This window comes from Coturnix japonica, chromosome 5 (genome assembly GCF_054131305.1).
Source record: "Coturnix japonica strain WE chromosome 5, WE-NBRP24, whole genome shotgun sequence".
In the NCBI taxonomy this organism is placed as follows: Eukaryota; Metazoa; Chordata; class Aves; order Galliformes; family Phasianidae; genus Coturnix; species Coturnix japonica.
In genome coordinates this window covers 10,294,310-10,310,395 of record NC_140667.1, presented here as the reverse complement: position 1 = coordinate 10,310,395, position 16,086 = coordinate 10,294,310, and the positions used below count along the sequence as shown (strand labels likewise).

Here is a 16,086-nt window from a genome sequence, read left to right as displayed (position 1 = left end):
CTTTCAAATACAGATGCTGAATCATTAGCAGGGATATGTCAGTGGTATTCTGCAGATCAGGCTGGTGCTGTGCCAGTCCATGGTGCTTGAGGAGCACAATGGTGCATCATTGATGCAAATTACTGCTTTCAGGAAAAAAAAAGTGTTTACAAGGAGCTGAACATGCGTGAGTTCATGCTGAACTGCGAAGCATTACTAGAAGCTACATTTGATGGATCTTTGTGAGACACTGGGGGACTCAGGGAAAGTTTAAATACCATCCTCTGTAAGAATGGTAGAACAGTAGTGTTTGAGAGAACGCATAGAAGTATTCTATTCCAAATGACAAAATGACTGGTTCTTTTCAGTTATGATCAACATGGTACATAAGTGCATTCACCTTCACGTAGCTCTGATTTTCCTTTGAAAACTGTGGTTTTTATCTTTTTTTTTCAGAGAAAATGTGACTGAACAAGCAGAAGAAAATGGTCATATATTTTTATTATTGCCTTTAGTCACTGGCTTTTTTCTGAGTGTATAAGTAAGCAAGGTACATAATGCCTTTAGAATCCTTATGTTACTGATAGTGCTTATTACAAACACCTTAGTGATTGTGTTTTGGTAGATTTGGTAATCTAAAGAAGTATGTGAGGAGAGATTTTATGGGAGGGCTATTGTGTTCTAGTAGATCAACTGATTTTTCCTTGAGGAAACCAGCAAGCTTGTAGAATGAGCTAAACTTCAGGAAAATGATGATGACGGAAGGCAACTGTGATAGTCAGTTTGTATCCTAAGAACACTTTGATGGAGGTGGCTAACACTTGGAAGAAAGGAGCGTGTACATACAAATGTATGTGTCTGAAATTACATTTAATCCTCTCTTTTTTGCTAACTGCTGTAGTGTATGTCTAAAGCATGCTGTTGTGCCTTGTAGCCTTGCGGTGTGTGCAGCAGTGCACAGTGTGTGCTTTGTTCCACGTCTGCTTCCCATTGGCTGCCCCTTACCAGGGAACTGGTGCCAGCAGGTAGCAGCTGCTCATTTGATCACCTGAATTTGCTGCTGCTGAGTATGTTTTGAATCCCACCCTCAGGTGATCAGACCTGCAAAGTCCAGCTCAATGCCAGATGTGTCACTCAGATTTCTTTCTTGGTAGTAACTGTTCCACAACATACTGCTGAGACACTGCTGAGATCCAACTTGTTCCCCTTGCAGAGACTCCAGTTCTGTATTTGATCTGTCAGATAGAAGATGCCCCACTATGATTAGCCAAGGCTCGGCTGCTGCCACTGATCACAGCTTCATTTATTGATTGCCACATCCAAGCTGTACATATCACATACAGCTTTCCCAGATAAGAGCACCTCTCACCACTTAACTGTTCTTGTACCATTCAATTAGAGCTGAAGAGGTTAGCTGTTCTGTTTTAGGAGCATAGCTGGAAAGTTACAAGAAGTGCCAGCTAACATATAGTTATGGCTGTTCTCTTTCTTCCAACCTACTCTGATAAATCTTGGGCTAATTGTGTGCTACTATACTTAGCTGTGCACGGTGGATATGGTTAGGACTCTCAGATTTATGCCAGCCCTGGGTAAATTGGGTAAATGAAAAACATTCAACTGGATATACAGTTGAACAGCTGATGTATGGGAAAGCTGTGCTTTGTGGCTGATTCTCACAAATACCAAAATTTATTTTTTTGCCTCCCCACCCCCCCCCCCACTTCACTGGAGAATGTTTTAGCATGGGCATTGCTACCTGCAAAAGTAAGCTTTAGGATAAGGAAAGCCTCTGCTGCAAGTCATACAAGCTAAGTAGCAATTCTTCTCTGATTTCTTCAACATCTACTTGGAAAGAAGTCTGTTGCTGTTGTGTTCTACAGCTGTGATTCCATTTAAAAAGAACTAAAAATGATGCACATTTATGTTACTGTCCTTCTATTGTGATTGTTTGATCCTCCATTTCTTCGCAGTTTGTATTCTAAAGCACTGGACAAGGAGCAGTCACATGAATGTAGTAATGCAGGAGATATATACCTGTTTTTTCCCCCACAAGGTACTATGACATTCATTGTTTGTGTGTGTATATTTACAGAGACTGCTCACATTCTAGTTGTTGGTGTAGGACAGTGAAATAAAGTGAGGAGGTAAATGAAGAAATGAGGAGGGAAAAACAGGCTGTGATGCAAGAAAGAATTTAGGGAAGGTATCTGCAGGAATTTCTGAAAGAAACTTCTGCTTTGAAACATTTTGCAATGTTTAACAAGAGATATTTTTCTATGAAAGAAGTCAAAAATTGACGGTAACCACATGAGGACTTTGCTTCAGCTCTGAATTTCATCTGTCCCCATATCATTTTCCAACAGTGAGCAAATGCTTTAAGAGATAGGAAAAGAAACACAACGTATAGCATTAATTCTTGTGTCTTGCCTTGCACTTTGCAGCAGTGCAAGCCTCAAGCAGAAACCGACGCTGTTACCCAGTTTTCCTCCTCTTTGCAACAGGACTTAAGTGCAAGTGGTGTAGTGTGAGCTCTCCCTTGTTGTCAGTCTGGTTTTGTATCAGTGCATGTGAAGTCAGTTCTTGGCCTCTGCCACCTCTCACCCCTGTGAAGCGGATGAGGCTCCTCAGGGTGCTGGGTGTGACACTGCAGTGACATGAACTGTACATAAAGCCTGCAGCTAGCAACTTGCCTGTGTTGTGGTTGGAAACTTGGCTATTGGTAGCTGTACAGTTGTTTCTCTCTTCATGGATGTGCACTTTGGATGGACAGCGATGACAACTATTTATGACTGCTAGCACTTGAGGCTGCTGAAGAAGAAATAAGTGTGTGTTTGTGAGTGTCTTTTTATGCTTGGTCACTCTGCATGCAAGTACAAAAGGATTAGCTGAAAGTTAGCTGGGGATTGAAGCTGGAAATTCTCCTTTTTAGGAACCTCTATGGGTGAGACTTGACATCTGTGTAGTCTCCCTTGAGTGGTGCAAGAAAGTGGCACCTATTACATCAACACTCAGGTTATTCCCTTTGCTTTCTGTTTAAGCAGGATTGTCAGCCTGCCTGTGCTTGTTGAAGAGTAGAAGAAAGAACTCTGACTTTCTGCTTTGTAACTGCTAGTTTTGATAATTCAATGTTCTCCCTGAATGCTGACACTAAAATTGATATGCAGTTTTCAGGTTCCTTTTTCTGTTGGTCTTCGTGTGCATGGACAGTTTATCATCAGTGATCACTAGTTCCTTTATAGCTTTTTTTCCTATAAGCATGTAGGCTCTTCAAGAAAAAGTGATTCATGATTTGGGATTGTGCCTAAAAATATCTGAAAACTAACTCTTAACTCTCCAGTGAGGAAAGTAGTTAGTATTTTCTAAATGGGGAAAAGAAGTAGGTTGGTACAAATTGAAACTGTTATTTTTCCATTTCATTTTTTTCTTTCCCCCTTATATATTAAAGCCTCTCTGGTAATTGGCTTGGTGACTACTGTGCTATGCTCTGTGATTTAGTTTTTTGATACCTGAAAGCCATGGGTTCATGCCAGGCTTTGTTTGTGTTTTTGCTGTTTTCCTTTTTGACTACTGATCCCAGACCACTTTCATAAGGGATGAAAACAAGGACAGAGGGGAAAAGATTGGCTTTTATAAGAAAAGGTGTAAATAACTTTGGAACTCTGAATTTAGAAAGAAATCACTAAATTCTGAGGCCCTCACACGTGGCCTCTTATTGCTAATCCCAGTTTGAGCAGTTCTTCAGCATCTCTAAATGAATCAGCGAGTGCAACTGTGGGAGGATTGTGAATGACTTTCTTTTTAGTTGACAGTCTCCAAGAGAGTGTGGCTTAAATCCCAAGGGAGGTGATCTTGGTCCTACAGTTTCTGGTTTTCACAAAGTTTGAAACTTGCTGTATAGGAAACTGTTGATCACAGCTGAACCTCTGATTAACCACCTGAGGCAAAGTGATAAGTCAGCTGTGGGAGCACAGCTGAAGGTAATTCAGCTGTGCTACTGGAAGGGGTAAAGTTTGGCTCCATCTCTCCCAGATCTTATTTAAGGGCTGATCACCACTAAAGCACGATCTCTTCCTCTGGTGATTGCTCCTGTGTGGAGTTTTCTGCAAACCTGCAACATCGGTGAGCATTTTCCCTTTATTTTTCTATCATGATAATCTTTTGTATGAAACATCTGGCTTAACCTCTGTTTACCTGTCAGCTGTACTCTTGCTAAAATGAGATATCGAAGGCAGAAATTATCAGGCAGCCTCAGGTTTGTACTATAGGGAAAAAAAATTCCCCTCACTGAATTCTATTGGTAGTATGCAGCGAGAATGGTAAATATTCTGTTGGGAAGAAAAGGGCTTTGTATCTGTCTCTTATGCTTTCTCTTCCTTTAGAGATTCAATGATTTCAGGTGCTGTCTGTTCCTGAACAAGTAGATACTTAATGTGTAGGCAACAGGTGTGTTTTAAATCTCAAGTGGAAAGTGAAGGTGCTTTTGTTAACTAGACTTATTCTGTTACTTCTTGCTGCTGACTGGGTTTCTGATTCCTCACTGAAAATATAACAAAGTTTGAAAGTCATCTCGTTGCAGAAATAGTGGAAGGCTGTTGGCTGGGAAGAACCCTTATGGAGGCAGGAATTCACAGCAACAGCATTTTTTTCTGCTTTATTTCCCACAGCACTAAGCTGAAGCAGCTCGGTCTTCTGGACCTTACAATATTTGTGTTGTTGCTTTGTTTGTTTAATGCCTTTTCTGAGCTTCATATTACTGATGTCAGACCTGGCTGTCTTGAGATGTTTCATGTTCTTCTGCACACTTCAATTGTAGCTTTCTCATTCCCCAAGAGGCCTCCTTCGCTGCTGAATTCTTTGTGCTCCCTCGCATTCTCTAGAGCTGCAGAATCAGTCCATGTGATGGTAGGGGCACTTCATGGTGAGTGATGAGAGAGTCCTGTGATTGCTCTGCTACTTTTTTCGTAAATGGAATGTGTGCAGACTATTGATTGCCACAGCTGTAGGTGTATCTGGTCCAGAATTTCCATGAGTTTTGTGAGGCAATGAGATTACTGTACATGAATGTGTGTACTATAGGTTCCTTGGCAACTGAGCTTTGAAGGAATTGTCTTAAGGATTTTCTGCCCTAAAATACACTAGGAGACCAGTAGGTTAAGGCATTTGATGCTTAATGGTGATCTTATGGCCTTTTTCTGAAGCTTCCAGCCTCACCTTATGCATGCTAATTCTTCTATCACTGTGAAAGCTGAATGTGGGAGGGACATCATTAGCAGAAACATGGCCAGAGCTACTGGAGGGCTTAACTAAGGAGTCATAAAGTCAATGGCAAAAGTGGTTTCCATTTCCAAAGAGCATAAAGAAGTTATTTCTAGGTGGGATTTGTTAGAAAACAAACAAACAAACAACAAAACACATGAATTGTAATGAACTCAGAATGGCTTATGTGTTTTGGCACACATTTTTTTAAGGTGTGAGTAACTGAAGTGTCTTTATATTGTGACAGAGAGGAAGAGGAAGTCATTTGCTGGGGAGGTTTGAGATCTGAGTTCAGAGATGGGTTTTGGAGGTGGCCCTTCTCGCACAATTGTTAGTGAATGATCCCTTGAGTGGTAGAATTAATTACCGAGCTGCAAACTAGATTTTCACGTGGGCTACTGATTTAACACTGTAGTCTGTGGTCTATGGTCTGTCTCTGAGGAGAACCTGTCCTTTTGAGTTCAGTAATTTTTTGTGATCTGTTTGAGGGAGCGTACCTGTAACTGTGGGTGCATGTAGCAAGCTTTTACTCTGGCATTTAGAAGCCTTTGATAACTATGTATGTGAGATCATGGGGGCTGAAGCTGTGTCTTCCTGATGTCATCCATTCCGATATTGCATGGGGCAGGCAGAACTACTATAAATGCTACATGATGCTCTTAACCACGTGGAAATTATTCCATCCCTACCTAGTATCTTGGTTATGTGTTTGTGCCTTATATGAGAATGCTTGCCTTGCATGCTGGGAGAGAGCACTGGTACTTCACAGCCTCTTTCCTTCTCTCTTTGCTATGTTGCTGGATATGTTAGATTGCTTCTTTTGCTGCCTTTCTTGTATTAAAATAATGGTTTTCAAAGATTTAACCAAAAATTTAATCATCTCAGTATAATTGTCTTGTTTTCAGGGGGAGCAACTGAGGTGTTGCATTAGCAGTGATCCACAAGGGAACTTGTTGAATGGTGGTGTGAGTGGTTTCAGCTAATCAGCACACGTGTTTCTAATCCATTTTGTTTTCTCATAGTGAATGCAATATTAGACTGCCCTGAAGTTGTCAGAAGTGAAGAGAATAGCAAACACTTGGTGCCTATATGCAGCTCTTTGAACATGCAGCAACTGTGTTCACTGTGGGTTGAGCATTCTCAGGGTCTGTTGGCATAAATGGGACTTGTTCCTATGCTCGGAGTGCAATGTGTCCTACTGTCTCTGGGTAGTAATAGACACCTTATCTTGCATTTCCATATGGCTGTGTGGAACAAAAGCCATTGTACAAACAAACGCACCCCATTCCTCCCTGGATGTCTTCTCTCTTCCTGAGATCTAATTTCCAATGAGACAAAGGAAGTCTAACAAAAGAGATTTGTTACTCTCTGATGGCTTAAAGGGTGACAAGTGGAGACTTCTTGATATGGTGTTGTTGAATGGACCTTGTCATCTCCAGCTGTGGCCTGTGAGGGAAAAGTCACCTTTCCCTACAAAAATGCCATGTGGTTTCTCTAAGGCGGAATCTCTGCTCATGGGTTAGACTGTGGCTCCTGATTTGTGAAAACGTCAGACAGCTCTGAATTCTGAAGAGTTGTGATAAGTACTGATATCTGCAAGGAAGCAACCTGAAGACTTATGGGCTCTTTGCTTGTGTTTGCTGCTCCACTGCTTGTATGGGGTGACTGTCAATGGGGCACCATGGAACATGAAAACTTTGGAGATTGAAAAGCATGACAGGAAATATCCCCTGTCCTGAGAGAGGGGAGTAGCTTTGATTTGTGACCTAGTCTATGACATCAACCCGTGGGTCTTTATGTGGGCTTAATTAAGGTGCTGCATAACAAAGATAACACAAAGGAGCAGGGATTTGGGACTGTGGTGGTGTACCCTTAGACAAAGAGTGGCAGAAGAAGACGGTTGAATTTACCATAATGCAATTGAATTGCTTTGTGGTGGTCCTGTCAGCATGTTCATGTGTCAGCTTATAGGAAGTCCTGCTGCATGCATTTAAAACCATAATCTTTTTGCCTATCTTGTACTGTGATACTCAGTCTTCCCTTTTGTAAAACAGTGCAAGGTGTGAGCATCCATGAATGCCTTACGTTCGGAAGGCGTGTAAATCCCTGTGCCAAAAAAATTCTACTTCATGCTTGAGGCTGCAGAAGGAGCTAATATGTAAAAGTCCTTATAGGGAATTGTTAAGGAGGAAGTAATTCAACCACTAAGTGGTTGAGTTCTTGGTGTGAATGGGATGCCTTGTCTTTCTTCTGTACTTTGATGTGTGTTGAGTCTGAAAGGTTTCCCTTTGGAATGAAGTTGTGCATCATACTGACAACTGGTTTTTAGAATGGTTTGGGGCCAGATGGGGGTGGGGAGGAAATGTTTCTCTCATAGATGTTGCTATGGGGAAGAGCCATTATGATTTCTGTAAGAACAGGTAAATATGCAAAATGTGCCAGTGGTCATCTAGTTTGCATTTTCTTCATTTTGCTTTGTTTACTGCAGTTTTCTTTTTACTTCATCCTTGACAGAAGGCTTTTTTTCCCTTCTGCTATTTCTTTCCTTTTGTCCTTGGGGCTGCCTTGGTGTTTGTACTGGCCTTTTTGTTCATTCTCTGGTGTTTTCCAAAGCCATATTGTTTGTTCAGTACTTCTTGTGACTCTGTAATGTGAAGTTCACTTTTAAGTAACACCTTTCTTTTGGTCTCACCCTCATATGGTGCTGGTTTTGGTTTTTTAGCTCCATTACCTTACCTTTTTCCTACTCCCCTTTCCCTTTTCTTAGAGTGGTGGGTCTATCTACTGCATTAGGCATGGAACCAGGCCAAACTGGACCAGAACTATAATATTTATTGGGGGCATTGGCTGGGAAAACTGAACCTTTAGAATGAAACTTTCTGTACCCTTCAGAGAGTTTTGTTAGAAAGCTTATCAGTAGTGTGGGACTTGTATTGCAAACAAGGCTTTGAAGTGTGGGCTTACTGCCTGCTTTCTGGGATTTCTGCAGCAACTTCTTTTTGAGGAAGCCTTTCCCAGAGCCAGGGAATAGTAAATGGCAGGGAATGTGGAGGGACTAGGGAGAAACTAGAGAAATGGGTGTTGACAGTGTTGTGGAACTTTACTTGTGAACACATGCAAGATCCTGAGAGCCTAAGCAGTTATTTGAGACAGGAATGTTGCAGCTCAGGTAGATCTGAGAAGGCACAAATTATTTGGGGCCTGGCTTGTGCCTACTAGTGCCATCCCAGAGTGGGAAGGAGCCTCTGAAACTGAGTGGAGAGGAAGAGTTTCTGAGAGAGTCTGAGCTAAGACAGAATCTCCTTATCAAGAAAGAAAATCTCCGAACTGAACAGGAGGGTATCCAAGCTGAGGAAAAAAAGTTTCCAAATCAAACAAGATCTCTGAGCCAAGGTAGAGAATCTCCAGTCTGAACGAGTCCTCTTCCAATCCAAAGGAGGTGGATTCTGAGCTGAGCTAGAGAGTAAGCATCAAAATTGCACCACCTGATGACAGGAGGCATCAGTCTTGATGTCAGTTTCCCCTGTTAAGAGGACAGAAATTGAAAACAGATGTTGCTTTGTTTAGAACAGGAGGAAGACGAGTAAGTAGATCCAGGGGAGGTGCCCTCAACAAGACCTCTAGTTTGGAAGCAGAGAAGAGTACCTGTTATATGATTCACCCAGAGCTAGAGGAGTGGCTGTTGTCAGAGCCAAGATTTGAATCCTAATCATCCAAATCTCAGCCTGGTGCTTCTGCTATTATGGTAGAGTGCAGCTCTGGAGAAGAGAAGCCTGCAGTCAGAGTGAAGTGATTGCTGCTTTGGGGAAATAACTGGCCAAAAAAAAGAGCACTAGCCAAATGATTCTCATTCTTGTGTTTGTGTGAGAGAAGCTATGCACGCTCTTATTTGGTAAAAATTAAATTTCATTTCTTAACTAGATGTTAGGGACTGTTGTATAGTCTGTCTTTTTGGCTTTCCTGGATTCCTTTACCTGCTTGGATAATCTGTAGCCTTGTGTCTTGTAAAGGCCACATGCAGAATGGCATTTTTCCATATGCAGATGGATGCTCTATACATTCACAGCAGGAGACAGGGAAACTAATATGTCTTCAGTGCTCTTCTCTAACCTAGTGTAGGCTACTTTGCAGCTGTTATTTGAAGGAGTTGTTTAGGGATTTTCTGCACTAAAATACTTCAGGAGACAGGTTATGGCATTTGCTGCTTAATTGCTTCTTTCTGAAGTTGCCAGTCTCACCTTCTGCACTCTATTTCTTCTGTCTCCATGAAAGCCGGCTGTGAGTGGGACTCCTTTTTAATGTAAGATGTGTTGCTGTGGAGTTACTAATTCTTACAGAAGCCTCCAGATGCTTCCACAGGTTAAGGACTACCAATAATGGACTGTTCTTTCAAGATGTCTATTTGACTCATGTGTTTTAACTGCATGTTTGTGTAACATCTGCTGTTATTTTTCTGTGTTAGAAGCTGGATGTGAAAAAGCTAGATTAGTGAATCTGCTGTTTTGTTTGGCAGTTGGACCCATTAAGTATGAGCACTTGTTTCTAGACTGTTCTCTGCCAAGGTGCTTTCATAATGTGTTGATTATTGTTGACTTTGCAAAAATCTTATTAGTTCTTTTATGGGAAAATCCAATCACTTTTTTTTTGTTGTTTTACTGTAGTGGTCTAAATAGCAAGGTGACTTTTTTTTCTCCTGAGGTACACTAGTATGGTTGTTTAGGTTCAAGGCTTGCAATTATAAAGGTTTGTAGTGGTCAAGATACTTATATGGTCTCAGAAAGCAGTTTCAGTGTCTAGCTGTGATTTGATGCTAATCGTTGAAGTCTACTTCATATTTTTGAATGTGTTCTATATAAAAAGCTATTGTTTGACTTGTGGATTTTGGGTAATTGCTTTGGCTTTGTGATTTTCCTTAGAATGGAAGATTAAACCTGGAGTGGTTTCACTTGCATCTGTAGTCTGTCAGCTCACTGAAGAAGTTATGGCATTTTTGTTAAGTGCGGACTGAGTTTGGTGTACAAGATGAGCTGTAGAGATAGTCATTGCTCTGAGCTAATGTTGTGAAGCGGAGCATTTCCGAGGAATTTCTAATTTTGACAACTGGGATCAAATGTCTGACTTCTGAAGGCTGACAATAATGCCAGGGGCTGAGCTGCTTTGTCTTGTTGATAGCAACTGCGCAGTTTTAAAACCACACTGAATGCCAGGGAACTGTGCATCTTAGCTGGTTAGGTTCAGGGTGTGTGTTAAGGGTAAGGCATTAGCTTTAGAAGTCTTTATGGGATGGAAATGCTGCGGCTGCTCAGGGGGTAAAAATAGTTCTGGGTTTTCAATGGCTACATTCCACGGCTGGAACTTGAAATCATGAATCAGGGTTCAGCGCTTGCTGTGTGTGAGAGCGCCCATGAGAGCTGTGCGGCTGGACGCTGGAGGGGAGCGGTTCACTGCCATGAACCCCAGCCCTGCTCCGCTCATACTCTGGGAGGGACCCGTGTTGCTGGTGCATTCTCATCAAGGTATCGTATGTTGTTTTGATTTCTGGTAGTTGCTTAAATGTAAATAATTAAAGATCTGCTGAACTGTGCAAAATCTCACTAAACCAATAACAACTTGAATTAAAAAAAATGCATCTGTGTGAAGCTTCACTTCCATGGGCTTGTGGCTTCACACATCACAAGCTTCCAGAGACCTGGGCTGGTGTGTTTTGCTTGGCAGGGTTTGCTGTTCATTCCCACCTGAACGCTGTTTTGTATGACTGTTCATCCTTGATTTTTGGGGTGGAGATTTTTTTTGCTTCATTCCAGAACTTTTCTAGCCAAGAAATTCCTTTGGGAATTCGAATGTGTAAATATTACTCTTTCACAGCCTTCCTGCAGTCGTACATTTAAAAAACAGTATTTAAAACATGGATGCTAAAATCCCTTTGTAAAGCTTCAAACTGTGTCAGTGCTGTGATATGTACGGGATCTGTATGGGTTTAATCCCTTTCTGACAGAATTCAGGTGATTTTTCTCAGTAGTACTAAAAACCCACTCAACTTCATGAAGGAGAGAATGTTGTACTTACAGTCAAGACTTGTTGTTCAAAGCTTTTGTGACTGACTTTACTTCTAAATGTGTCGTTTGGTTGGGCTCTGGACTTTTCAAACATAACCTTCAGGCCATTGCTAGCAGGACTTGGTAAAACTGATGTTGATGCAGTTTTTGATGCCCTGTGAGTTGAACAACTGTGTGATCCTCATTCTGGAGTGAGTTGCTAAATCTTTTGTTGCTAGAAGATACCAATGTCAGCCGCAAGTGCAGATTCTGTTGTTAGTGCCCAGGACACAAGCATGCGGCTCCACACCCAGTAACTCTCAGCCAGGCACATCGCTGAAGTGAAGCTGCAAGTTTGTCTGACCCACTCTGTGCTATTCCTATGTGCCTGATGCTGCTGTGGGCACCAGAATTTTTGCTCTGCTGGCACTTGGCACATAATGCAGGCACCTAGAGATGCGGTCTCCCCAGATAATGCGAGCTGGCTGGGCTTGCATTAGAAGAGCCTGCTAACTGAGCGTGGCACCACGTACCACTGCTGTAGCTTTAGCAAACTAAGTGCCAGAGCTATCTCTGCCTGATTTTATTTTCTATCATGCTGGCACAGCTTGCTTTGCTGAATGTTGCTGATATCAAGTAGAGGATACTGTTTTGTCATGCAGCTCCTATGTTATGAGGCTGATCTGTAACATAAAGTGAATTTTGGAAATCTCATGTGGAAAAACAACTTCATAAAAGTGAGTGTCTTGCTCAAAGATGTGGGGTAAGGCTGCAGAAATCAATATAGTTCCATACTATAAGCTATATTAGTGAGGTGTTAGATCCAGGATGAGTAGCAAACATCAGGATCTGTCAAATTATTTTATTTTTATTTGAGATGTCTTAGTGGGTGAGGCGCTGGGCTTGGGAACAGGACCTGGCTTATATTTCAGCCTTACAGACAGAATTTGTCCATCTAATATTGTAACTTTTCAGCTCCAATCTGTATAACGAGGATGATTTTACAGCAGAGATGTTGTGTGAATAAAATGTGATTGTCATTAATGTACATGCTAATTCCAGAGCTGCCAAATTAACTGCTGGTGCATTGCTCCTGGGAGGTGTTTTCTGCCTCTATAGTGGGAGTTTTGTGTTTTTCTCGCCAAAGCAATTTTACAGGGTGTGAACATGGACTGCAGACAGTTTAAAGGATGTTCCCAGAGCTGTATAAAGTCCAAAGACAGGAATAGATGCAGTAATCCTGCCTCCTCATGTCCTATGTGCTGCTTTCACTGTATGTTCCCTTTTGGGACCTTCAGTAAGAGTTAGAAATATGTTGCAGGACATTAGGTTAGTCATCCGCATGGCACAAAAATAGTTGAATGGGTATTTTAAAGAAGTGACATGGCAAAACCCGTGGTGTAATTTTACTAGTAGCAGCACTGCCTAAAATAACAAGAACATGAGAAAGTCCTTTCCGAATGCAGCACTTTAGATAATGCCATTTTTACCTACAGCAGAAAAGCAACGAGAGATGTCTAAAACATTCAGTCAATGCTTCCAGTTATGATGTGCTCTTTGTGTTAGGAATTAAAACACCGTGAGCTATCTGCCAGGGCTGTCAGCAAAGGTGAGTGACTGAAGATTCGGATGTTTGCCCAAGCTGTCCGGATTTAATTATCCCATGAAACCTCATTAGAGATGAGCTGCACCTGTGATACCGAGAGGGAAGGATTATGAAGGTAGTTCAGACTCTGATTCATAACTTAATTTTCAAAATACTCTCTTGGAATCTGGAAGTTTTTCTTTCTTCACACAGCTCAGTACATGTATTGTGCAGTCCCAATCTGATTGTAAGAGGAGGTGGAAAATAAAAAATACATTTGATGGTTAAAAGGCTCTTGACAAATTGGGGATAAAATATGATAAGTAATGATAAATGCAATTCTCTCTCAATGGAGAAATAATCAACTGCATAAGTATAAGCAGACTTGCAGGAGATCTGGGGGTTATGATGTATCACAGCATAAATTTAAGTCAGTGCTTAGTGTTGTTTCAAAAGGCAGGACCATCCTGCAGTGCCCTAGCATTTTGGCCACCAGTCCTGTGCAGTGATCCTTGTCTGATGCTCAGTACAACCTCAGCATGGATATTGTTTACCTTTTGGGAGCTGTAGCTGACAGCTGTGGATCAACTGGACCAAGTGAGATGCTAATGGTCAGGGTCTAAATAATATCCATACGGGAAATTTGCATGAGCTGGAGTTCTTTGGTAAAGGCATTTAATGATGCCTCACAAACCTGTAAGTGCCTGCTGGAAAGAAGAAGGAAAGAGCCCTTTGTGGGCATAGGGTAAGAAATAAGATTTCTGTCACAGAACATAATATTCAGGTTTGTTAGTGAGAAAAACGTTCGTGGGCTAGTGAAGCACTAAAATACTGTAAATGGTAACCCCCAGTCTTGGGCAGTCATTGAGAACAGATGAAGTGAATGTCTTGTGTGGCCTGGCATAGTTACAACCTGTTTGACCCTCGTCTGGGTGATCTTTTCAAGTCTTTCTGGGTTCTGCAATTCTCTAATTCTTTAATTCTGCATGATTATAGGTTTTGACTGGGAAACTAATGTCCGTAATCCTCTGTAAAAGGCACAGTGCTCAGCGCCTCCCAGATGACCTGTTCTTGCAGTTAGGGCTGATGCTATTATCTCTAATAGTAGCCTGGCAGAGGGAAGAGGTTGGGTGAATAAGTAGTCTTTGACAGTGGTAAACAACCTGGAGGCATGAGTGAGGAAAGGCTGCTTATTCTCAGTTGCTTGTGGTGCATGAGCTGTAGGACCATTAATATTTCGGATGGTAATTGCAAAACGGAAAATACTTTTTCACACCATGTTTTGTTAACCCAAGGAACTTACTGCAGTGGGACATGTTGCCTGCTGAAAGCAATTAGATGATATTAGGCCAGCAGATCTGTTAGAAGTGCTTAAGCATAAGTACATTCTACTTCCAGCTCAGCAGTTTCCTGGGCCACATGTTGCTAGAGCCTGGGGTTGTGGACCATGGCAGCTACTGCTATGTTTGTACCCTGTGCTTTACTGTTGGCACTTGAATGATGGCTGCCACAGTCCAAAGGGAAAGCTATGTCCCAAATTAGGAGAGTGTTCTCTTTCTCCAGTCCCAAGGCATAGCCTTGTGGACTTCCACGTGCCTGACAATCAGCACGTTTAAAATAGCCTTTTGCCTCTCCGGATCTGAGAAGAACCCTGACTGGGACTTCTTGTTCCCATCTGAGAAGCATTCTGTCAGCATTCCCACTTTAATCCAAGAGGTGCAGCAGAACAGCTGGGGCCGAGTGGGAAGAGGCAGCAAAAATTCAGCTCCAGGCCTCAGGCATTCTCATGTCTTTGCTGGGAATTTCAGGGCATGTGCTGCCCACATTATTTCCAACCAGAGCTGTGGTGTGAAGTATCAAGTCTTTGCAGTTGAGGATAACTTAGGAATCCCCATCATGGGAAATATACCGTCCGTATGCATTTCATTTCTGAGTATAAAGCTTGGCAGAGTTTATAGGAGGAAATGCAAATAGCCGGGTAGTATGTGAGCAAGGTCAGGTAAAAGCTGCATTAGTGCTACATGCCACTTTTTTTCTCTCACAAAAATGCCTCGTCTTTAGCAGGATGGTATTATGAATGGTCCTAAAATAGTTTCTGCAGCTGACATGCTGCCATCCTATTAGGATTATGTCTTATGAGTGCATAACTTTGTGGGATTGATATGCAAGGAGGTGGTATGCAAGTAGTGGACTCTTGATGCCTTTCTGCCCATAAGCTTTCCTCTGCCAACACTAAACCCACTGTGTTGACAAAAGCAAGCTACACATTTTACCTGTGAGGCAAAGAACTCGCAAGTGTTGACAGAAAAGAATTGAATACAATGGCAGGAGCTATCTGGCAAGAGAATGTGGGGCTGGGAGAGGCCATAGCATGAGCTAAGCACTGCTGGTCATGTTCGGCTTGTTACGAGATGGTCTGATAGACCAATCTGCTGGAATACATCATTAGAGGGAATATTCCTGGCAGGCAGTATGCAGACATATAAAATAGAAACTGGACAGAATTATGTGCACATGACAAGTCCTTCAACCAACAAAATGCAGGCTGAGAGGGAACAGTGTCTTGTAGCTCCATAGCACAGGGCTTTTATCAGTGAGCACAAAAACTGCTTACATTGGGAAAGATATTGTGGTACCTATTTTATTTTTTTTTATTGGCAGCTAGAAATACATTTACAAGTGTGGAGCAAAGCTATACAAGGGAAGAGTCTTTTGTGAGTTGGCCACATTGTAGTATGGATGTGCAGCAATGCTTAGGAATGATCATTTTGGAAACCTCCATTATATACAAGTTGAAGAACTGTTTATTTGTGAAGCACTCCTCAGAACTTTGTTAATGTATTTCTAGGTATTCTCTCAAGGTTCTCTGCCCTGTTTCTCTAACATCAAACTTTTTAGGACAAAGCAAAAGCAACCCATAATCTAAAGGCCCAGAACAAAGATTCCCCAAGTTAAAGTTGATAAAAGAAAATACTACTTTAACATTCCTTTAACAGATTTCACTGCAGATGATTCACAGTTAATTTATAAGTACTCTGAATTAAAAAGTGGTTGAAAGCATTAAAAACAGTTTCAAAAGGGGAAGTACTTCATAGGCATGACAAAAGGATATGAGACCAAGCCAGAGCCTTGACCCAGTGAATCCTTTGCTCCCTGCTGGTCAGCTCAGAAGCCTCTCATTTAATTTATCTCATATTTTAGAAATACACTTTAAATCCTGTTTAATACAGA

At 41.7% G+C, this 16,086-nt stretch overlaps 1 protein-coding gene across 15 annotated transcripts in view; it reads left to right on the top strand.

Moving 5' to 3' along the window:
* TSPAN4 (tetraspanin 4) overlaps positions 1 to 16,086 on the top strand; it is a 380,904-nt gene that overhangs the window by 158,577 nt on the left and 206,241 nt on the right. The window contains exon 1 of one of the 15 annotated variants that reach the window (XM_085548318.1): positions 10,636 to 10,751. The exons of 13 other annotated variants lie outside the window; for them this stretch is intronic. In XM_085548318.1, the coding sequence (XP_085404444.1) occupies positions 10,640 to 10,751 (112 nt within the window). In that variant the 5' untranslated portion in view covers positions 10,636 to 10,639. Of the gene's footprint in view, positions 1 to 10,635; positions 10,752 to 16,086 lie in introns of those variants that run through there. One more of the 15 variants, XM_085548317.1, reaches the window with a different exon arrangement.